At 39.1% G+C, this 24362-nt stretch overlaps 1 protein-coding gene across 1 annotated transcript in view; it reads right to left on the bottom strand.

Moving 5' to 3' along the window:
- LOC103517316 (TBC1 domain family member 24) overlaps positions 1-24362 on the bottom strand; it is a gene marked incomplete at its 3' end in the record, with an annotated part of 49553 nt that overhangs the window by 1227 nt on the left and 23964 nt on the right. Inside the window, exons 3-10 of the mRNA XM_017447416.2 lie at positions 19445-19569; positions 18640-18747; positions 17873-18046; positions 17035-17253; positions 14051-14110; positions 9596-9769; positions 8758-8976; positions 2156-2242 (exon numbers count right to left, since the gene is read on the bottom strand). Coding sequence (XP_017302905.1) covers positions 2156-2242; positions 8758-8976; positions 9596-9769; positions 14051-14110; positions 17035-17253; positions 17873-18046; positions 18640-18747; positions 19445-19569 — 1166 coding nt within the window. The remainder of the gene's footprint in view (positions 1-2155; positions 2243-8757; positions 8977-9595; positions 9770-14050; positions 14111-17034; positions 17254-17872; positions 18047-18639; positions 18748-19444; positions 19570-24362) is intronic.

The raw sequence follows: 24362 nt of genomic DNA, 5'->3' as shown, positions 1-24362 counted from the left end.
TTTATCATTATGAAACCATCAAATAACAAACAGGGTGGTTCAAGAAATCCTATGACCGAACGAAGCGAGGTTAAAAATTCCACTCGATTATTTTCCCTTCTTTTTCTACCAGACGTATCAGACTGAAAAATGTCCTTTTACACTTAAAAAATGGTTTTTCATTAACTCAGGCCAAATTCCAGTTTCAATAAGCCAGTGATACCCGATCATCATCATATATTATAATTTATAACAAATAGGTAATATGTTTGCATTGTCTGCCAAGTTTCATCAAAATTATTCTTCTCAGGCAGCGAAAACAGTATGAAATACAGTGGCGTAGTTTTACAATCTCCATGAAAGCAAGTAGAGAATCTAGAGATAGAGAAGCACAGCATTCTTTCCTGTACACCTCTACAGTTTGTATTTCTCAGAACTCTGATACTTAGGTATATCCAATTTTCTATCGAAAATCGTGATATAGTGATTATTCAACCTGGATTCTAAAACCACCAGCAGATCAGCATACTGCATGAGTTTCTATACTTTCTAGCTTCCCTTTGCAAAATCGCACGAGACGCCACTGATGCTGGCATTTCAGAACTGACGCGCGAAAGGTGAAATAGACTTCCCCTCCGGCTAATTAATGGTCATGAAAACGAATGCCAATTTTTATCCCGTCCCTCTTCCCTGTGTGTCCCCCTCCCTCTTCCAGCAACATGCTTTTGTTCGCAGCCAGATAAAAAAAAGTAAAAAAAAAAAAAAAAAAAATCATTTGTGAAATCTCTCATGTCATTGGTGAAACCCACCATGACTCAAAATACCCCTTCAAATTCTCCACCCTTGCCACAAGTTATGCAACCTGTATCACGTACGCCCCCATTGTTAATGCCATGATAAACCCGTTCACGTATAATACATGTGCCTCGCATGTATCTTACAGTTTGCAGAGTAAACACTCGAAATTTACGTGCGAAAACGAAGTAATAAACATTGTATAAAAAGAAAATAAACACACTGAATAATACAGGGAGCTACGTATTACACACAGGAATAACGGGGGAAAAAGTCCTTGTTTAAACTTTTACTATTAAAGATGGAATACAGTCAAAATAGCGACTTTTTGGAACCAAAATTAGCGTCCCGTTAAAGAGTTCAGTTAACGGGACGCTAATTACAGTTGCAAAAGCTCTCTAGTATTGTATTTCCATGTGTAACTACTGTTCTACTTTGACAACTCAAGAAGTGTAAAATATTAGGAGAAAAGGACAGGAAAATTCTTTCCAGCCTTTTCAAAACAAATGCTAGTAACTAATGATCCTTCAATTTCTAGAAATCTAGATCTAAGATCTATGATTTACACATCCGTATTATGTTCCAAAAAAATCAATAAATATTTCCCCCTACATTTCAGGTACATGGGGCTTTTTCATCCCGAAAGGGATGGAATTTTGCGAATTAAAAATTCCCCCGTATTACCTACCCAGGTACCCAGTATTTTTCGAAGATGTGCTTTATTTGTAATACAAAAGGATAATAAATAACAAAAGAGAAGTCAAACCTCAAGTTGAAAAGAACCTTGAAAGTAGAGCGCTTTCCTTTTTCTTCCTTTGGAAGGCAATAATGTTTTTGTCCCCCCCCCCCATGTTTTGTGATAAATTTAAATGGGTTGAAATTCGGATTCTCGTGTATTTCAATAAAGAACTTTTTGTACTTTTGGAGTCAAAATGAACGTTACGTTTATGTTGGTAGAATAAATGAACTAAGATCACCTATAGCGGAAGGTCATGTTAACTCTTATAGCTTTTGAATAACCTACTCATTTTTACTTTCTATTACTAAAATATAGCGAAGCTATAGGTACGAGTTACCTTTTTTTTCTGAAAAAAAAAAAAAAAAAAAAAAAAAAAAAAAAAAAAAAAACAACCTACGAGTATTTTGCCTTTTGTCTTTAATTATAATCTGTACAAATACAAAGTACAAATTCAGCAAAATGAAAGAGCAAAATAACAGAATGTACATAATATTATTATGAACTAAAGCAAAGATATAAAATGAAGTGAATATTCTACATTGAAGGGAAATTAGAACACAAATTGATTAAAAATCTACTCAAAGAAAAATCGGAAACAGTAAAATTGTTGAAAGAAAAAAAGCATCATCAATTTCCACTTACATTTTCATGCGTTACAATTTCCGAGCGGATATTTTGTACGGGAAAGTTCCCCATGGCTGTCGATCTTGGGCTAGGGGACCTTTCTCCCTACGAGGGTTAATGGGTTAGAAATGGAGCAGCGTCCAGACAAGATGGCACACAGGGTTAGAAAGGGTTAACAAGAGAATTCTACAGTCTGTTCAATTTAAGGTGACACAAAAAAGGAAGACCTAAAATAATGGAAGAGTATAAGGTAGTTTTAAGGATGGGACTGATGGGAAAGTAGATGAAAATTAAACTTTAGGTAGTTTATCGGTTTGTACCTACAACTATTATTTTTCATTTATAAAATAAGTCCCTATTATTTCAGCCACTTCTTGCTGCTGAAACCAGTGTTTTAGGTACCCACATGATGAGTTGATCACTGTTTTCCCCCCTTGACTCACTACAAGACCAAAGATAGTTGTAAGTCGGGGCCAAAACTTTTCCCAGGGACATAACTTACAAAATTGAACTTAAAAAAGTAAAGGCCTAAAATAATGGAAGAGTATAAGGTAGTTTTAAGGATGGGACTGATGGGAAAGTAGATGAAAATTAAACTTTAGGTAGTTTATAGGTTTGTACCTACAACTATTATTTTTCATTTATAAATTAAGTCCCTATTATTTCAGCAACTTCTTGCTGCTAAAACCAGTGTTTTAGGTACCTACATGATGAGTTGATGACTGTTTTCCCCCCTTGACTGACTACAAGACCAAAAGATAGTTGTAAGTCGGGGCCAAAACTTTTCCCAGGGACAAAACTTACAAAATTGAACTTAAAAAAGTAAAAACATGGCCAAAAATCAAAAATGATTCTTTGTCCCGCCCAATAAAAGCAGCAGGACCAAATGTAGGACAAACAGAAGTGGGTGCTGCATTCATAAAGCAGAAAACATGAACTGCATCCTTTACAACGGATCTTATTATGTAGGGAGTGATAGTTGGACAGGAAACAGTGGAAACACTTTCAGAATTAAAAAGACACAAAAGCGGACATGGAAAGCCATCCGAAGCTAGTCTTTTCTTCTTTAGAATTTTATTTTTCATAATTTTTTACCCTTGGTTCCAAATGGGAAAAGAGAAATGTACAGAAAGTTTGAAAAGATATTATTATTTAAAACCCTTGGGGGGAAAAAGTTTCAAAGGGTTAGAGAAACACAAAATTAGAATTAACAGCCAAAACAGTGGGTAGTGAGATTTAGCACTGTCCTTGCATTTGAAGGACAAAATAATAGATAATAAACATTAAAAGAAGGGCTCCATAAATATGGTCTAAAGTCTAAACCTTAGACATGAAACAGGTGAACGTAATAAAATACACCTTAAGCAAGTTGAAGTTTTTCAAAGTGCTAAATCTCCCTATTTATTTATATTTAACACATTGAATGCGACAAGACAAACCAGAGAGATATCTCTCTTCTGCATTGCAAGCATAGCACCAGCCTTGTAAAAAAAAAAGACATTAACACATTCACTGTTATATCAACACGATCAATGCCATCCATAGTAAATGAGAAGGTTTGCATCGTTTTCTTCAGGGCAAATACTAAAGAGAAAAGAGTCTTTTTTGACATGGTAAAAGTCCCCTAAAATAGCATTGAACGTGTTAACTCTGAAAGTTGAAAAAAGACCTTAATTTTAACAGAGAGAAAAAAAAGACCAAAGAAATTTCACAAGAAACCACAAGGTAGACGAAAAGTTCAAAGTCCAAATATTATTGCAAGAAAAAGATGACCACAAAACAGAGGAAAATGAAAACTGGATTAAACGATTCACAAACTGCAGTGAGTAACAAGAGGCCCAGGACCCCGGTTGTCAAAGCTACAAGACTTGTATTTGGGGTGCAATAATCGGGTTGGATACACAAATATTTTAAGGGAAGCTGGAACATTTGCTCACTAAAATTTGTTTCCAAGGCCCATATATGCTGCGAGTAGATGAAATTTTGAATGTTTTCGAGATCTATGCTTTCAAAATTAGCAATTTCCTAGAGGTTATGGGAAAATTAGCACCTTCAGAAGACTTCTCTTTCCCGTTCTTTCGAGGATTATGTCCCAGACTCCCACAGTTTGCCAAATTAAAAAAAAGTCCAATGAACTTGACAACTTGACCACAGTAGTAATAGCAGTAGCCTACTGCTGGATTAAAGGGACTCTTTAGTTCTATCCGAGCAGTATACATAAATTAGCACTATCATTAATTACTATTTTGTATGATTAGTATAGAGTATAGGTAAGTAGAGAATAGCTCAACTCCATACAAAAACTTGACTTAGCTTGACTCCATACACAAAATGCCCACTCTAAGGTTTAGGTGTAGGGGAAACTGCCTTTAAGATGGATTAAGCTTATACGAATCTACGAAAGTATAGGAAACGTGTAGGCATGTATTCTGTTGCTAAAAATGGAAAACAATACAAACATAATACTCTGTTGGTAAAAATAGATTGCATAAACAGTCACGAAACCCAGAGGTCGTTCCTTCTTGTCTTATAAATAACCAGAATATCCTATCCATCCATCGCTATCAACATGAAAAAGGTCGGAAGATTCTCTCATAGCATAGGCGTACTTGTTGCTTTAATTTCGACAGCACAAAGTTCAAAGGTAGACAATGTACCATACATAATAGATAGCCACCCCACGGGGTATTTGCACGCGAGTAATTTTTCAACTCCGGAAGATATGTGTTTAGCTATTTAGAGCTGGAAAACTTCTCAAGAACCAAGAATGAAAATGCCGCAATTCCTATTTCATTTTCCTATGCCATCTCATCACTCTCCCTTGGGATTATAATGCATAATGGTTAAGGTGTGTCCACTGTCCACAGTAGACGGCCTTCGAACGATCATCGATCGATGTCGATCTTCCACAACCGATTAATTTTTATATTGACCAATTGACCATCGACCGATGTGAATTTATTGTGGATCGACGGCAGGTCAATTATGTTTGGAGCATTTTGGACACAGCTTTAGTCTCCTACCACCGGATTTATAGACCTTTCATTACGCCTTTCATTATCAATACACCGGATGAACGGGAATATTATTATTTCGTCGGGAGTCGGCACCGAACGTCCTTGGGAAGACATGTTGCATGCATTGCTTTCCAAATATTTACACTTAGCCCACTCTGGTAACTATGGAACACAAGTCACAACTCCGTTTGGAATCTTTCCAGAACAAAAACAAAATTCGAAAAAACGTGATTAGAGGTTAATCAGTGAAAAATCAAGTCTAAGTCATAAATTATTTGTGGTAAATCAGAGCCTTTTCACAACGTTGGGGATATCACAGCATTACCAGGTGTCTCTTTTGTAATCACTTTTCATTTTTCACCCATCTTTTTACACTAGCTACTCAGCTACTATATTACAGTAGCTACTCAATCGAGGTTGAGTGCACAACGAATTTGAGGCACAGAGCTGAAAAAACTTGAACTCCGCCGGTAATCAAACCCGGGACCTCCGGTGTGCAAGCCTAGTGTGATACCTACTCGGGCACGGAGATTGTTGCATGTTGGCTTCAACAACTTGTAATCTCGCAGGCCTATGTCATCGTTGATCTTTTGAATTCCAGAGTGAAACAGTAAATCTGGACCAGAAGGAATACTCCCATCGTGCGAGCAGACTCGAGATTCCTAATGACAATATTGAGTAAACAAAGAGTGTAGAAAACAATCTCACTACCTTCTCTCTGTTTACGCCCCGCTTAGCTATAGTTGCTATTTGTGGCATAGAGACGCTCGGACAATGTGTGATGTGTTCATTTAACATGTCCCCATCAATTTAAATCTATCCACACGCGGTCACAATATGAGCATAATGTGTGCGACAACAGAACCACTAATTTGCTGCATGACCGTTCCCCTGTCCAGAGAATGTCTATGAGACGAGAGAGGCTTGTGTGTTCTGAAGGTAGAACTCGCTATCCCAGTCGAGATAACACGGGATTGAGATTAATCACGGCTAAAGTGTCATATCTTGTAATAGCCACTCGCGCCCAGACCGTCTGAAAGATATGCAGTTGGAAAGCGTGTGGCGCCCAGACCGTCTGATAGACCTACTGTCGGAACGTGTGTGATGGAAAAAGCTCGAGAACTAGGTCTGTCAGACCATCTGAGATGGTCGAAGAGTGAGTGGCCGGCGTTATGCTAGGGATCTAAAGATGTTTATCTGCTTGTAGCCGTCAGTGCAGCGGCGATTGCGCGAGGAAAAAAAAGAACCATGAAGGGTTTAATTTATTCAAGTGAGAGAGTAAGAAATCTTTCAAAAAAAAATTCGAAAATAAATACTCCTCTAAATACATGGATGTATTTTTTAAAAGAATAAGAAGAAGAAAAGAAAACAGCCGAACGAGAAAAAAAAAGGGTCAAATAAAACGCGATTGAAAAGTCTCCAATTAGTAAGAAGAAGGAAGTCGAAAATTTGCTCACATTTTGATTTTCGAGAAAGAAAAATAAACCGTGTATGTGTGTGTGCATAATCAATCATTCTGGGGTGAGGAATTTGTACATTTCAACAGGATGATCTCACGCGTGAGAGACAGTCAAACAAGACAGCTGAGTGTGCTCCAAAATTTGATGGCGAATATAAAAAATGTAAAAAATCTGAATCTTAAAAAAAAGAGAGATTTGAAATTTGAAAGTTTTATCATCCCGAAATAAAAGGGAGAACATAATAGGATTCTTTCCGAGAAAGAACGGTTGTGGCCCCGACGAGAATCGAAACCGCGACCTAACCTAAATCATTACAAGAGCTAGGACAAGAAGGATATTCAGAATTTCAGAGGATGGACTTGATAGAATACTCGCAAAAGACAAGCAATTTTTTAAGAAACTAAATCATGTAAGACTTTCGACCAAGCCTTTTCTTCTAAGGACAAACCAAAAATTTTATCACACGAACGAATCGTCCACCAGTCCAAACCCAAAACAAAACAACAGTTGAGCCATAGCTGAGCCATCCTGTAACGGGGCAACTTGGTCTGCCGCCAACCAAAACATGCACGAAACTGTGTATGTGTGTGCAAAAAAAAAAAATAAAAATAAAAAAAAAAAACAAATCGTTTTGAAAATGTGTTGATAAAATTATGATGATGTTATGTGGAATGAATGATTTCCTAGGCGAGTGGAGTGTAACGAGGAATGAGAAAATTGTAGAAGAAGTGAACTACGAGAGTGAGTAATATGACGGAAATTCGTTTTTCACGGACTTTACGTGTGAGTTGAGTTCTTTACGTTTTCCTCTGTTGCTCCCGCTACTGCTTCCTTTCTGAGAAAGTAACTATAACTACCTTCTCTTGATTAATTTCTTCATTGGCTTGAGTAAAGAAAATACTAGACCTTGTTCATATGTTTTTACTGTCAGCATTTGGCTAAAAAGTCCCTTTACCCTCGCAGTCTAAACTGGGTCTTTTTTTTTCAAGAGGTTTGACAGAGGGAACTGTAACTGCTATGGTCTTATCGTCCTGAAATCGAAGAGAGAAGGAAGGCAGGATAGGAGAAAGCCAGCCGTTCCCAGAACGAACAATATCCCATCAGGATAAAATCCGCCCCGGGCGGGAATCGAACCCGCGGTCTAGCGCTTACAAGGCCGACGCACTACCAACTAAGCTAACTAGGCACTAGGCTGGCAAACTGGGTCTTAAATAGAGGTCCTGTTTCACCCTAGCCCATTTTGAATTCATCACTCTTAGCCTACTGCTGGAGTGAAGGGACTCTTTAGTCATATCCAAGCAGTATAAATAAACACCATTATTATTCGGAATACATAAAGAAGAGACATGCCTGACATGGCCTTAGAACTCAAGGGACTGCCTCTCAGCCTCTCACAAAAGGGACACAAGATAGAAACACAGAAGTAGATGTTAGGGTTAAATGTATGAGTATGTACAAAATGACAAATTAATCTTGCTAAGAAAGGTTTTACAATAGAAGACCTTTTTCCGCTAAGAAAGGACAAAAGGCAGTGAGCTCTGACTAAAAAAAAAAAATGCCCATAACCAATGCGTTGGGGCATATGACTACTAGAGCTAGGGGCCTTATTCCACCAAGCTACTTTTATTTTTTTGGGAAACTGCACAACAGGAATGTTTTGTTATTCTGAAAATGGACTAAACCAGTCAATAGGGCTGAGTATTTGTTTTGACTATTGGCAGAAGAATGTGTTGGGGCAGAAGAGCTCCTTTTGGAGACTACTGCCAGACTAGAGGGGGGGGGGACGTATATGTAAATAACAAAGTAGCTCTGTGGAACAACACCTTGACCTACACTACAGGCTCTTCTCAATAGGGTAGTTTGGGGTTGTTTTAAAACACCAGAGAGGTCACTTCATGCTTCTGCGCATGAAGTGACCGCAGATGTATGAAAAATGGATAAAAAATGAATATATCGACTCGGACGTCGGATGATACTGGTGTTTTTTTTCCAAACCACCCCAACCTACCCTAAATAAAAATAAAAAAACTTCTGACTTTGGTACAAGATGAAGAGCTCAACTCATCCATCCCTAAAGGGAAATCAGTAAAATCATAATAATAATAAAGTGTGAAAAAGGCGTTTTCAGAGTGAAAATGCTTACCTCTCGAATGGTGAGCGTATGCGACATCATCTGAATATTGTGCTGGGATTGACTGGTGGGCAAATTCTCGTTCGACTTGGAGCGAACCAGTTGTCGAGAGCCGGACAGCACGGATTTGGACTTGAGTGTCATTTCCGTTTTGATGAACACGCGCTGAATGTAGGTCGAACCGAGCGCCCGAATCCCGAACGCCACTTTGAGCACTTTCCGCGGACTAACCTGAGAAGTTGAGGAGACGATAAAAATATTAAAGTAGTTGTCGATGAAGATATTGAAAAGAAAAACACAATAATAACTTGTACTCTTCAGAGTAAAGATGAATCTTCACAAAATCACCTCAGAATCCATCAGTAGATTAAGATATTCTTCTTCATCGCCTTTCCCCGTTTATTCAGGATCAGTGTTTTTAGTCAGCCCTCTCCAGTTAGCTCTATTTTGGAATTCGATCCCTGTGAGCCGTGTTGATTAAAATATTACTGCTGCTAATACTGTTCAAATAGGACTAAAGAGTCCCTTTACGCCAGCAGTAGACCTGACATTGTTGTCTCAAACCCCTACCACCCACTATGCATGGGATAATGAAATTTTCAGAAAACAAGTGGCTGTGTTCGGAAATCGCTTGACCCTGTAGGTAACCACAAATTCTCAAACAATGTTTAGGATAAAACCTCGGCTGGAATTGAACCCACACCCTCCACATAACTAGGTGAGTGTCTTCCGATATGCAAGACTCGTGCGATAGCCACTCGCCATGGAGGTAGTAAGAAATTTAAATTACTAAAATTCCTGATGGAGACTGTGAATGCACATTAAATGACCCCATACTGGAGTGACTTACAGGCATTTGTCGACAGAACTTGCTGAGGGCAGCCTCTATGCCGTGGTCTGAGATCTCTCGCATCCAGTCTGAGTTGTGTGAAGAGGAGAACTTGTGAAAGAGAAGAAGAATTGCCATGGCCACTCGGTACAACACCTTGATACCTTCGTGAAGGTAACAGTCCAAAACTCGCACCTAAACAGAAAACATATAAGACACCTATTAGTAAAACAGTAGAACAGAACATATGACAAATCACTGGAGATTCCAAATCTAAAGTTGGTGACATTTGCGGACACGGAAAGTAAATAAGTAGAATAGTACCGAAATAGGAGGGCAAAGGTACATTTTTTTTCTAGACTAACTTCAGTGGTGTATAATCTATTGTTTATAGCGCTGTGGACTTCTGATCTGGCAGTTGGTGGTTCAAGTTCAAGTTGTCATAACATCTATCGATGGGAATAAAATTGACAATCATTTAAGTATATTGAACAGAGAAAAATTCCTTTTTCTTTCGCTATTAAAGCTATTTATAGCTAAGGTAAAGTTGGAGTGCTTCTAGACCGTCAAGGTTAAGTGTTTCTAGAGTCTAGACAGACCCTATGGTATTCTCTCTAACTCGTTTTCAACTCCGGAAGATATGTGTTTAGCTATTTAGAGCTGGAAAACTTCTCAAGAACCAAGAATGAAAATGCCGCAATTCCTATTTCATCTTCCTATACCATCTCATCACTCTCCCTTGGGATTATAATGCATAATGGTTAAGGTGTGTCCACTGTCCACACACAGTAGACGGTCGTCGAACGATTATCGATCGATGTCGATCTTCCACAACCGATTAATTTTTATATTGACCAATTGACCATTGATCGATGTGAATTTATTGTGGATCGACGGCAGGTCAACTATGTTTAGAGCATTTTGGACACAGCTTAAAGTCTCCTACCACCGGATTTATAGACCTTTCATTACGCCTTTCATTATCAATACACCGGATAAACGGGAATATTATTATTTCGTCGGGAGTCAGCACCGAACGTCCTTGGGAAGACATGTTGCATGCATTGCTTTCCAAATATTTACACTTAGCCCACTCTGGTAACTATGGAACACAAGTCACAACTCCGTTTGGAATCTTTCCAGAACAAAAACAAAATTCGAAAAAACGTGATTAGAGGTTAATCAGTGAAAAATCAAGTCTAAGTCATAAATTATTTGTGGTAAATCAGAGCCTTTTCACAACGTTGGGGATAGGTCTGGTCTACCACTTCATTTTTACGACTATAACTATGTACATTGACTACTAATGCAAATATATGGAGCTCTGCGAAATGTATGTGTTGTACACCCCACCTATGTATGAATGTATGTGTACAGTGTACACCACCCCACCTATGTATGTATGTATGTGTGGTGAAACAGGGTGTTAGTTCGGTATGACTTCTCAGGGTTCCTGTTGCGGCGGTCGAGTTCAAAGATACGCGTGCATTTAAAATTCTGCCTGTTTTTTTTTTAATTCTTATTATTTTTTTAAAGAGGTTTGATGGAGGGAACTGTAACAGCTAAGGTCTCATCCCCCCGACATTAAAGAGATAAACTCAATCTACGAGTATATTGGATAGAAGGAAGAAGAAGAAGGAAGAAGAAGAAGAAGAAGAAGAAGAAGAAGAAGAAGAAGAAGAAGCAAAAAATAGTGAGAGAGGGAGGAGAGGAAGAAAGTCATTAGGATGTACAGAGAGAGAGAGAGAGACAGACAGAAAGATTAGGAGGGAAGAGTAAAAAAAGAAAAGGAAACGGAAAAATTGTGATGTGTGGAGGAAGAGCAAAGAGGAGGGGAGTAAAATTAGACGAAGAAAAGAAAAAAAGAACTTGAGAACTATTTTCAAACTCTAGTTATCTCATGCAATGATCAAAAAGAAAATAACAAGGATAAAAACGGGAGAGAGAGAGAGAGAGAGGGAGGGACATAATACTTTGTATACTTAACTACTAGTAGTTCAGTGAACCGTAGACCTTTCTCGGAAAGGCCCCCCATAGAGTCCCCGAAGGCCTACGTGGCTAGACGAAGAAAAGAAAAAAAGAACTTGAGAACTATTTTCAAACTCTAGTTATCTCATGCAATGATCAAAAAGAAAATAACAAGGATAGAAACGGGAAAGGGAGGGAGGGAGAGAGGTTGGGGATATCACAGCATTACCAGGTGTCTCTTTTGTAATCACTTTTCATTTTTCACCCATCTTTTTACACTAGCTACTCAGCTACTATATTACAGTAGCTACTCAATCGAGGTTGAGTGCACAACGAATTTGAGGCACAGAGCTGAAAAAACTTGAACTCCGCCGGTAATCAAACCCGGGACCTCCGGTGTGCAAGCCTAGTGTGATACCTACTCGGGCACGGAGATTGTTGCATGTTGGCTTCAACAACTTGTGGGAGAGAGAGAGAGAGAGAGGGAGGGACATAATACTTTGTATACTTAACTACTAGTAGTTCAGTGAACCGTAGACCTTTCTCGGAAAAGGCCCCCCCATAGAGTCCCCGAAGGCCTACGGGGTTTCCCCTTTTCACCTTTTAATTAAAAAGCACTCTACAAATGAGTTAACTTGGTTTTTCTAAATCAGGGCCGTATTCAGGATTTTACTGAGGGGGGGGGGATGTTCCATATTGTAGTTCACCCCTGTCGCGAATTCTCGCGAGTTTATTATTTTTTTCGGCCAGTTTCTGGATAGTCTAGAATTTTCCAATAGCCCAGATCTCAGAATTTTTCGGACACATTCAGATTTTTCAGATTTTTTCTCTCGGACATTTTTTTTTTTTGTGTATTTCATACAGTTATTAAAAACCTACATATATTATTACTATTGTGCAATACAATTACGGATTTTTATTTCATTTCGCTATTTTTACACCTAACTGTGGGGAAATTCTATTCTATTCTCAAATACGCTTCCACTGTCATCCACTCCATTTCCCCACAACCCCGTAGTAAAGGGACAAAAATGAAGCCCGAGGGGAGCCTCCCCACTAAATACGGCCCTGGTCTAGAGAGAGAAATAAACGACTTCCACATAGAGTAAAATATTATGTACATTTCGTATTAGAGAGAATGAATATCTCCACCGCACGTAATGTAACCAATACAGAAAGTCTATACTTTCTAACTGTGCCACAGGAAAATGATTAAGTTCAAGATCAAACAAAGTAGATAATATTTTTTTCCGCTCATTTGCTTATTTTTTGTTTTTTTTTTTTTTTCAGTAGCAATGTTCTCCTGAATTGAGTTAGATTCATCTATGAGTTCTATTACTATGGCACAATTATAAAGGTATCAATCACCATGGGAAAATATATCACGTATCACAATATAATTATAACAAGGAGGGAGTGAGTGCTGAGTGCGGGAGAACTATATTTGCATTAAATGTTCATATCGATATTACTGGCGACAAATGTCGTAATTGTGACCTAAAAATTGGTAACAAAAATGACGTCATTCTGTGACCGCTCTGAAGAGCCATCAAATATCTGAACAGGACCGGGGATCGAACCCATATCTTTGGTTTGAAAACATTCTGTGAAAGAAAGAAGGAAGGGGGGAGAGAGAGAAACAGAGGGTGAGAGAGATAGAAAAAGTGGAACAGAAAGAGAAAAAGATGAAGAAAAAGAGAGTCCAAGAGAGCAAGATATAATGGTTAAAGGAAATAGTAGTAGAACCCCCAACATAATACACTGGACACAAGATAGAAACACAGAAGTAGATGTTAGGGTTAAATGTATGAGTATGTACAAAATGACAAATTAATCTTGCTAAGAAAGGTTTTACAATAGAAGACCTTTTTCCGCTAAGAAAGGACAAAAGGCAGTGAGCTCTGACTAAAAAAAAAAAATGCCCATAACCAATGCGTTGGGGCATATAGAAAAAAAAGACCAAAGAAATTTCACAAGAAACCACAAGGTAGACGAAAAGTTCAAAGTCCAAATATTATTGCAAGAAAAAGATGACCACAAAACAGAGGAAAATGAAAACTGGATTAAACGATTCACAAACTGCAGTGAGTAACAAGAGGCCCAGGACCCCGGTTGTCAAAGCTACAAGACTTGTATTTGGGGTGCAATAATCGGGTTGGATACACAAATATTTTAAGGGAAGCTGGAACATTTGCTCACTAAAATTTGTTTCCAAGGCCCATATATGCTGCGAGTAGATGAAATTTTGAATGTTTTCGAGATCTATGCTTTCAAAATTAGCAATTTCCTAGAGGTTATGGGAAAATTAGCACCTTCAGAAGACTTCTCTTTCCCGTTCTTTCGAGGATTATGTCCCAGACTCCCACAGTTTGCCAAATTAAAAAAAAGTCCAATTTTTTTTTTCCTCTTCAAAATCAACACATATGAGTCTTGTAGCTTTGATACATCCCCGAGGTCAGATATGACAAGACATTAAAGGTTATTTTTATGTACATAGTATAAACATACCAAGGGACTCAAGGCGCCTGCGCAATTCTTCAGTCGAATCTTGATGGTTTTTGGTGACGCCTAGAGAGGGAAGTTATAGGAGAGAGAAAGAAAACAGCACGGTGTGGTTTGTCAATCAGTTAGGTTTTACTACTTTACACCCTTCACCTGATTTCACAAGGCGAAAAAGTGAGTGAAAACAGCACGGTGTGGTTTGTCAATCAGTTAGGTTTTACTACTTTACACCCTTCACCTGATTTCACAAGGCGAAAAAGTGAGTGAGAAAAAGATAAGAAAAGACAGAGGAAAGAACAGAAAAAAAATGAGAAACGAAAGAAAGATAATACAGAAGTAAGAAAAAAAGAGAAATGGACGGAAAGATCTAGGAAGAAAATACAGAAGAAGGGACATTAAATAAGTAGAGAGAAAGGGAGGGAGAGATAACACAGGATGAAAAAAAGAAAGAGAAATAGCTCGCAAGGTAGTGCAATAGTCCTAAACTAAAATGGACGCGGCACACAAGGGATCAAGAAGAGACCGCCTTAACATAATAATAATAATAGATCGCAAAGAAAGAGAGAAAGAGTCACAAAAGAGAGAATAGAGAGCATCGCAAGGTAGTGCAATAGTCCTAAACTAAAATGGACGCGGCACACAAGGGATCAAGAAGAGACCGCCTTAACATAATAATAATAATAATAATACTAATAATAATAATAGATCGCAAAGAAAGAGAGAAAGAGTCACAAAAGAGAGAATAGAGAGCAGGGGGGGGAGAATTCAAAAGAGAAAGTAGAAGAGAGAAATGAAGTTCGGGACAAATTAGCCACTTGTAGGTGTCTAGGCTTTTTGTGTGAAATCGGGCTCTAGATCTTTCTCAGGGGAAACAAAATGGGACTGTTAGTCTCATATAAAATAAATATTAAAACTTAATTTCCCCTTTTCACCTTTTAATTAAAAAGCACTCTACAAATGAGTTAACTTGGTTTTTCTAAATCAGGGCCGTATTCAGGATTTTACTGGGGCACTGGGGCGGGGGGATGTTCCATAATGTAGTACACCCCGTAGTAAAGGGACAAAAATGAGGCCCGAGGGGAGCCTCCCCACTAAATACGGCCCTGGTCTAGAGAGAGAAATAAACGACTTCCACATAGAGTAAAATATTATGTACATTTCGTATTAGAGAGAATGAATAGATCTCCACCGCACGTAACGTAACCAATACAGAAAGTCTATACTTTCTAACTGTGCCACAGGAAAATGATTAAGTTCAAGATCAAACAAAGTAGGTATTATTTTTTTCCGCTCATTTGCTTATTTTTTAGGTTTTTTTTTCAGTAGCAATGTTCTCCTGAATTGAGTTAGATTCATCTATGAGTTCTATTACTATGGCACAATTATAAAGGTATCAATCACCATGGGAAAATATATCACGTATCACAATATAATTATAACAAGGAGGGAGTGAGTGCTGAGTGCGGGAGAACTATATTTGCATTAAATGTTTATATCGATATTACTGGCGACAAATGTCGTAATTGTGACCTAAAAATTGGTAACAAAAATGACGTCATCCTGTGACCGCTCTGAAGAGCCATCAAATATCTGAACAGGACCGGGGATCGAACCCATATCTTTGGTTTGAAAACATTCTGTGAAAGAAAGAAGGAAGGGGGGAGAGAAACGGAGGGTGAGCGAGATAGAAAAAGTGGAACAGAAATAGAAAAAGAAAGTCCAAGAGAGCAAGATATAATGGTTAAAGGAAATAGCAGTAGAACCCCCAACATATAGGTACACTGGACACAAGATAGAAACACAGAAGTAGATGTTAGGGTTAGATGTATGAGTATGTACAAAATGACAAATTAATCTTGCTAAGAAAGGTTTTACAATAGAAGACCTTTTTCCGCTAAGAAAGGACAAAAGGCAGTGAGCTCTCTGACTAAAAAAAAATGCCCATAACCAATGCGTTGGGGCATATGACTACTAGAGCTAGGAGCCTTATTCCACCAAGCTACTTTTATTTTTTAGTACAAAATGACAAATTAATCTTGCTAAGAAAGGTTTTACAATAGAAGACCTTTTTCCGCTAAGAAAGGACAAAAGGCAGTGAGCTCTGACTAAAAAAAAAAAATGCCCATAACCAATGCGTTGGGGCATATGACTACTAGAGCTAGGGGCCTTATTCCACCAAGCTACTTTTATTTTTTTGGGAAACTGCACAACAGGAATGTTTTGTTATTCTGAAAATGGACTAAACCAGTCAATAGGGCTGAGTATTTGTTTTGACTATTGGCAGAAGAATGTGTTGGGGCAGAAGAGCTCCTTTTGGAGACTACTGCCAGACTAGAGGGGGGGGGAACGTATATGTAAATCACAAAGTAGCTCTGTGGAACAACACCTTGTCCTACACTACAGGCTCTTCTCAATAGGGTAGTTTGGGGTCGTTTTAAAACACCAGAGAGTGTATGAAAAATGGATAAAAAATTAATATATCGACTTGGACGTCGGACGATACTGGTGTTTTTTTTCGAAACCACCCCAACCTACCCTAAACTGAGTATTTGTTTTGACTATTGGCAGAAGAATGTGTTGGGGCAGAAGAGCTCCTTTTGGAGACTACTGCCAGACTAGAGGGGGGGGGGACGTATATGTAAATAACAAAGTAGCTCTGTGGAACAACACCTTGACCTACACTACAGGCTCTTCTCAATAGGGTAGTTTGGGGTTGTTTTAAAACACCAGAGAGGTCACTTCATGCTTCTGCGCATGAAGTGACCGCAGATGTATGAAAAATGGATAAAAAATGAATATATCGACTCGGACGTCGGATGATACTGGTGTTTTTTTTCCAAACCACCCCAACCTACCCTAAATAAAAATAAAAAAACTTCTGACTTTGGTACAAGATGAAGAGCTCAACTCATCCATCCCTAAAGGGAAATCAGTAAAATCATAATAATAATAAAGTGTGAAAAAGGCGTTTTCAGAGTGAAAATGCTTACCTCTCGAATGGTGAGCGTATGCGACATCATCTGAATATTGTGCTGGGATTGACTGGTGGGCAAATTCTCGTTCGACTTGGAGCGAACCAGTTGTCGAGAGCCGGACAGCACGGATTTGGACTTGAGTGTCATTTCCGTTTTGATGAACACGCGCTGAATGTAGGTCGAACCGAGCGCCCGAATCCCGAACGCCACTTTGAGCACTTTCCGCGGACTAACCTGAGAAGTTGAGGAGACGATAAAAATATTAAAGTAGTTGTCGATGAAGATATTGAAAAGAAAAACACAATAATAACTTGTACTCTTCAGAGTAAAGATGAATCTTCACAAAATCACCTCAGAATCCATCAGTAGATTAAGATATTCTTCTTCATCGCCTTTCCCCGTTTATTCAGGATCAGTGTTTTTAGTCAGCCCTCTCCAGTTAGCTCTATTTTGGAATTCGATCCCTGTGAGCCGTGTTGATTAAAATATTACTGCTGCTAATACTGTTCAAATAGGACTAAAGAGTCCCTTTACGCCAGCAGTAGACCTGACATTGTTGTCTCAAACCCCTACCACCCACTATGCATGGGATAATGAAATTTTCAGAAAACAAGTGGCTGTGTTCGGAAATCGCTTGACCCTGTAGGTAACCACAAATTCTCAAACAATGTTTAGGATAAAACCTCGGCTGGAATTGAACCCACACCCTCCACATAACTAGGTGAGTGTCTTCCGATATGCAAGACTCGTGCGATAGCCACTCGCCATGGAGGTAGTAAGAAATTTAAATTACTAAAATTCCTGATGGAGACTGTGAATGCACATTAAATGACCCCATACTGGAGTGACTTACAGGCATTTGTCGACAGAACTTGCTGAGGGCAGCCTCTATGCCGTGGTCTGAGATCTCTCGCATCCAGTCTGAGTTGTGTGAAGAGGAGAACTTGTGAAAGAGAAGAAGAATTGCCATGGCCACTCGGTACAACACCTTGATACCTTCGTGAAGGTAACAGTCCAACACTCGCACCTAAACAGAAAACATATAAGACACCTATTAGTAAAACAGTAGAACAGAACATGTGACAAATCACTGGAGATTCCAAATCTAAAGTTGGTGACATTTGCGGACACGGAAAGTAAGTAAGTAGAACAGTACCGAAACAGGAGGGCAAAGGTACATTTTTTTTCTAGACTAACTTCAGTGGTCAAGAGGACGACCAAGGAAACAATACTTCAAAGACATGCAGGAGTCCATGAGATGTACATCATTCAGTGAATTGAAGAGTGTGGCGAACAACAGAAATGAGTGGCTTCACAGACAAGGCCTAGCCTTTAGATATTGATGATGAACTTCAGTGGTGTATAATCTATTGTTTATCTAGCGCTGTGGACTTCTGATCTGGCAGTTGGTGGTTCAAGTTCAAGTTGTCATAACATCTATCGATGGGAATAAAATTGACAATCATTTAAGTATATTAAACAGAGAAAAATTCCTTTTTCTTTCGCTATTAAAGCTATTTATAGCTAAGGTAAAGTTGGAGTGCTTGTGCTTCTAGACCGTCAAGGTTAAGTGTTTCTAGACAGACCCTGTGGTATTCTCTCTAACTCGTAGGTGCTTACCAAATGATTGAACGGCAGACCCTGCAGTATCCACCACATCCAGTCCATGTAGATTCTCTCCACCCGGGAACCTTGTCTATGCCTCGTCAAATGAGCTGCGGCTGATTTCTGCCAAAGGAAACCGAAAAGATACTACAATAAGTCGAAAACCATTGATCTAGACGGAATACCGGCAGTGCGTCAGGTCTAGTACCGTCTTATCTAGTATCGTCCCGAAATCGAACAGAGAAGGAAGACAGGATAGGAGAAAGCCAGCAGTTCCGAGAACATTATCCGTTTGGGATAAAATCCGCCCTGAGAATCGAACCCGCAGCCTAGCGCTAACAAGGCTGACGCGCTACCAACCAAGCTAAATAGGCTGGCACGTCAAATCTTGAATTTTCAGACTTAATTGAACTTGGATCAAACAATTTCCTTACTGGAACCCAGTCTAGTCAGTAGAAAATAAATGAACCCTTATCTTTCTGAATACCGGCAGTGCGTCAGGACTAGTACCGTCTTATCTAGTACTGTCCCGAAATCGAACAGAGAAGGAAGATAGGATAGGAGAAAGCCAGCAGTTCCGAGAACATTATCCGTTTGGGATAAAATTCGCCCTGGGCGGGAATCAAACCCGCGGCCTATAGCGCTTACAAGGCAGACGCGCTACCAACCAAGCACGTCCTAAATAGGTTGGCACGTCAAATCTTCAATTTTCAGACTTCATTGAACTTTGATCAAACAATTTCCTTACTGGAACCCAGTCTAGTCAGTAGAAAATAAATGAACCCTTATCTTTCCGAGTTTCATTTTAAGTATTACTCACCACATGTTTCTTGCTAATATGCATGACGGTTCGCCATGTGACCTCGTACAGCAGTTTAGTCTGAGTGACGAAGGTTCGATGCTTGCAAGAGACCAAACTTGTCAGACTATTGTAGCACTCCTCCTCTGGAACAAGAAAGAAAGAAAGAAATTAAATTAAGAGAGGAATATAGAATACAGGTAATTCAATAATTCTCCGTTCAACATGACTAGGTCCTGCCTCGGTGATGTAGTGGTCAAGACGCTTGCCATGGCAATTAATTCCATCAAGTAATCATTACTTCACAACTCTGGATTCAACCCCAGCTGAGGTACGGAATTTATATATTCAACATTGTTTCAGAACTTGACAACTTGACCACAGTAGTAATAGCAGTAGCCTACTGCTGGATTAAAGGGACTCTTTAGTTCTATCCGAGCAGTATACATATAATACATAAATTAGCACTATCATTAATTACTATTTTATATGATTAGTATAGGTAAGTAGAGAATAACTCAACTCCATACAAAAACAAAAACTTGACTTAGCTTGACTCCATACACAAAATGCCCACTCCAAGTTTTAGGTGTAGGGGCAACTGCCTTTTAGATGGATTAAGCTTATACGAATCTACGAAAGTACAGGACACGAATGGGCATGTATTCTATTGCTAAAAATAGAAGACAATAAATAAACAAATACGTTTACTATGTTGGTAAAAATAGATTGCATAAGCAGTAAGCAGTCACGAAACCCAGAGGTCATTCCTTCTTGTCTTAAAATAACCAGAATATCCTATCCATCCATCGCTATCAACATGAAAAAGGTCGGAAGATTCTCTCATAGCATAGGCGTACTTGTTGCTTTAATTTCGACAGCACAAAGTTCAAAGGTAGACAATGTACCATACATAATAGATAGCCACCCCACGGGGTATTTGCACGCGAGTAATTTTTCAACTCCGGAAGATATGTGTTTAGCTATTTAGAGCTGGAAAACTTCTCAAGAACCAAGAATGAAAATGCCGCAATTCCTATTTCATCTTCCTATACCATCTCATCACTCTCCCTTGGTATTATAATGCATAATGGTTAAGGTGTGTCCACACACAGTAGGTAGACGGCCGTCGAATGATCATCGATCGATGTCGATCTTCCACAACCGATTAATTTTTATATTGACCAATTGACCATAATGATTTAGATTAGGTCGCGGTTTCGATTCTCGTCGGGGCCACAACCGTTCCCTCTCGGAAAGAATTTAAGAATTTCGGAAAGAATCCTATTATGTCCTCTCTTTTATTTCGGGATGATAAAACTTTCAAATTTCAAATCTCTCTTTTTTTTAAGATTCAGATTTTTTACATTTTTTATATTCGCCATCAAATTTTGGAGCACACTCAGCTGTCTTGTTTGACTGTCTCTCACGCGTGAGATCATCCTGTTGAAATGTACAAATTCCTCACCCCAGAATGATTGATTATGCACACACACATACACGGTTTATTTTTCTTTCTCGAAAATCAAAATGTGAGCAAATTTTCGACTTCCTTCTTCTTCTTACTAATTGGAGACTTTTCAATCGCGTTTTATTTGACCCTTCTTTTTCTCTCGTTCGGCTGTTTTCTTTTTTTCTTCTTCTTATTCTTTTAAAAAATACATCCATGTATTTAGAGGAGTATTTATTTTCGAATTTTTTTTTAAAGATTTCTTACTCTCTCACTTGAATAAATTAAACCCTTCATGGTTCTTTTTTTTTTTCCTCGCGCAATCGCCGCTGCACTGACGGCTACAAGCAGATAAACATCTTTAGATCCCTAGCATAACGCCGGCCACTCACTCTTCGACCATCTCAGATGGTCTGACAGACTTAGTTCTCGAGCTTTTTCCATCACACATGTTCCGACAGTAGGTCTATCAGACGGTCTGGGCGCCACACGCTTTCCAACTGCATATCTTTCAGACGGTCTGGGCGCGAGTGGCTATTACAAGATATGACACTTTAGCCGTGATTAATCTCAATCCCGTGTTATCTCGACTGGGATAGCGAGTTCTACCTTCAGAACACACAAGCCTCTCTCGTCTCATAGACATTCTCTGGACAGGGGAACGGTCATGCAGCAAATTAGTGGTTCTGTTGTCGCACACATTATGCTCATATTGTGACCGCGTGTGGATAGATTTAAATTGATGGGGACATGTTAAATGAACACATCACACATTGTCCGAGCGTCTCTATGCCACAAATAGCAACTATAGCTAAGCGGGGCGTAAACAGAGAGAAGGTAGTGAGATTGTTTTCTACACTCTTTGTTTACTCAATATTGTCATTAGGAATCTCGAGTCTGCTCGCACGATGGGAGTATTCCTTCTGGTCCAGATTTACTGTTTCACTCTGGAATTCAAAAGATCAACGATGACATAGGCCTGCGAGATTCAAGTTGTTGAAGCCAACATGCATCAATCTCCGTGCCCGAGTAGGTATCACACTAGGCTTGCACACCGGAGGTCCCGGGTTCGATTACCGGCGGAGTCCAAGTTTTTTCAGCTCTGTGCCTCAAATTCGTTGTGCACTCAACCTCGATTGAGTAGCTACTGTAATAGGATGTAGTGGTCAAGACGCTTGCCATGGCAATTAATTCCATCAAGTAATCATTACTTCACAACTCTGGATTCAACCCCAGCTGAGGTATGGAATTTATATATTCAACATTGTTTGACAACTTGACCACAGTAGTAATAGCAGTAGCCTACTGCTGGATTAAAGGGACTCTTTAGTTCTATCCGAGCAGTATACATATAATACATAAATTAGCACTATCATTAATTACTATTTTATATGATTAGTATAGGTAAGTAGAGAATAACTCAACTCCATACAAAAACAAAAACTTGACTTAGCTTGACTCCATACACAAAATGCCCACTCCAAGTTTTAGGTGTAGGGGCAACTGCCTTTTAGATGGATTAAGCTTATACGAATCTACGAAAGTACAGGACACGAATGGGCATGTATTCTATTGCTAAAAATAGAAGACAATAAATAAACAAATACGTTTACTATGTTGGTAAAAATAGATTGCATAAGCAGTAAGCAGTCACGAAACCCAGAGGTCATTCCTTCTTGTCTTAAAATAACCAGAATATCCTATCCATCCATCGCTATCAACATGAAAAAGGTCGGAAGATTCTCTCATAGCATAGGCGTACTTGTTGCTTTAATTTCGACAGCACAAAGTTCAAAGGTAGACAATGTACCATACATAATAGATAGCCACCCCACGGGGTATTTGCACGCGAGTAATTTTTCAACTCCGTTGGCACTAAAAACTGACCATCGAAATTTTGACCCGATTACATTACTTTCCTTCCTATAGGATAAGGAAAGTAAAAAAGAGGAAGAAAAAAATCACCACTATAATGCTACCTACTCCAGACACCAGACTACATCCTTGGCTTTATTTTATGACACCCCTCCCACCTCTTTTCTGTCTCCTCCTCCTCCTCCTCGTCTTCCTCCTCCTCTTCCTCCTCCTAACTTTCCTTTCCTCTGTGTTCTCCTCCTCCCTTATCCTTTCCCTCCACCTCTGCTCTCTATGTTCTCCTTCTCCAATTCTCTTCCTTCCCCCGTCCTCTCTGTTAAGTCTAGGACAGTGATTCCCAAACTGGGGTCCGCGGCCCTCCGAGGGGTCTTTGAAAGACTTCGCGACTCCGGGGAAGATCACATAAAATTAAGTGGTTAAGGGGCCGCGGAGTGTTCACCATTGAAAAAAAAGGGCAGCGAAAAGTTTGGGAATCGCTGGTCTAGGAGCTTTCTCTCCCCAGGAGCTCCAAGCTTTCCATCCTAATGAAACAAGTCTGTGCTAACATACGACACACAGGCAAGACAAGGATTACGAGTTATCCTTACATGTGACCTCTTCCGTACTGAGGAACCATAAGGGGTACTTAAGGTACTTTGATGATAAGTCTACCGAGAAAAAATCCGTTTTTCTATTCATACGGACGAAAAAGGTGAAAAAGCTCCCCATTATTACTGAGTTGTTGCACTGTTATATGCTTCATCCATGCCACTCTTATATGGATGAGTATACCATTTATTATATAGGTAAAAACATTAATAATTTTATTCAATGTAATTTGTGAATGGAAAATGCAATTAATGGAAACTAATTTAAAAAAAATATCTAGAATTTTAAAATCCATCAGAATAAAAATCGATAATTGAGGGGTTTGATGTAAGAACGACTTATAGCCTAAAAGACTCGTATATGTAGGTTAAACTTGGGTCGTTTTTGCGTCAAACCCCTCAATTTTCACCCATCACCTAACCCTCGGTGTGGTTAAGTTTCCTGAAGAGGAACAGACCTCAACTATGGGGCGACAATATTTCTACCACCCCATCTCTACCCTGGTCTGGTCTGGTCTACCACTTCCGAGAACGAACATTATCCCATCAGGATAAAATCCGCCCCGGCGGGAATCGAACCCGCGGCCTAGCGCTTACAAGGTAGACGCTCTACCAACCAAGCTAACTAGGCTGGCTGTGCCCGAGTTTTATAAACTCGAATCTTTTGACTGCAAATATTTCATTATTTTATATTGTCCAGATACCTAATTGGAGGGTATTGTGTCTCTTATCGGCCATCTCTTGTCCGCAAATTGGATTTTTCGTCTATCAAATAGAAACATAGTGACTAAAGTCTGTATTGTGCAAAGGAAAAGAAATATTGAAGAAAGCACAAACTTTCTGTTCAATCTGACACAGGAAAATACGACGTCTAAGTTTGTACATAACAATGCTTGGTAATCTTGGTACTTGGTATACAATAGTATATCTCTGGCTCTACTCATTCTTACTGGATAATTTCTTTATTTTTATTTATTTATTTTTTTAATAAGAAATAAGACGAATAGGAGAAGAAGAAATAAATTGT

This window comes from Diaphorina citri, unplaced genomic scaffold, assembly GCF_000475195.1.
Source record: "Diaphorina citri unplaced genomic scaffold, Diaci psyllid genome assembly version 1.1 scaffold1808, whole genome shotgun sequence".
Taxonomy (NCBI): domain Eukaryota; kingdom Metazoa; phylum Arthropoda; class Insecta; order Hemiptera; family Psyllidae; genus Diaphorina; species Diaphorina citri.
Note: the sequence above shows the minus strand (reverse complement) of the source record. Positions and strands in the feature narration are given on the sequence as shown.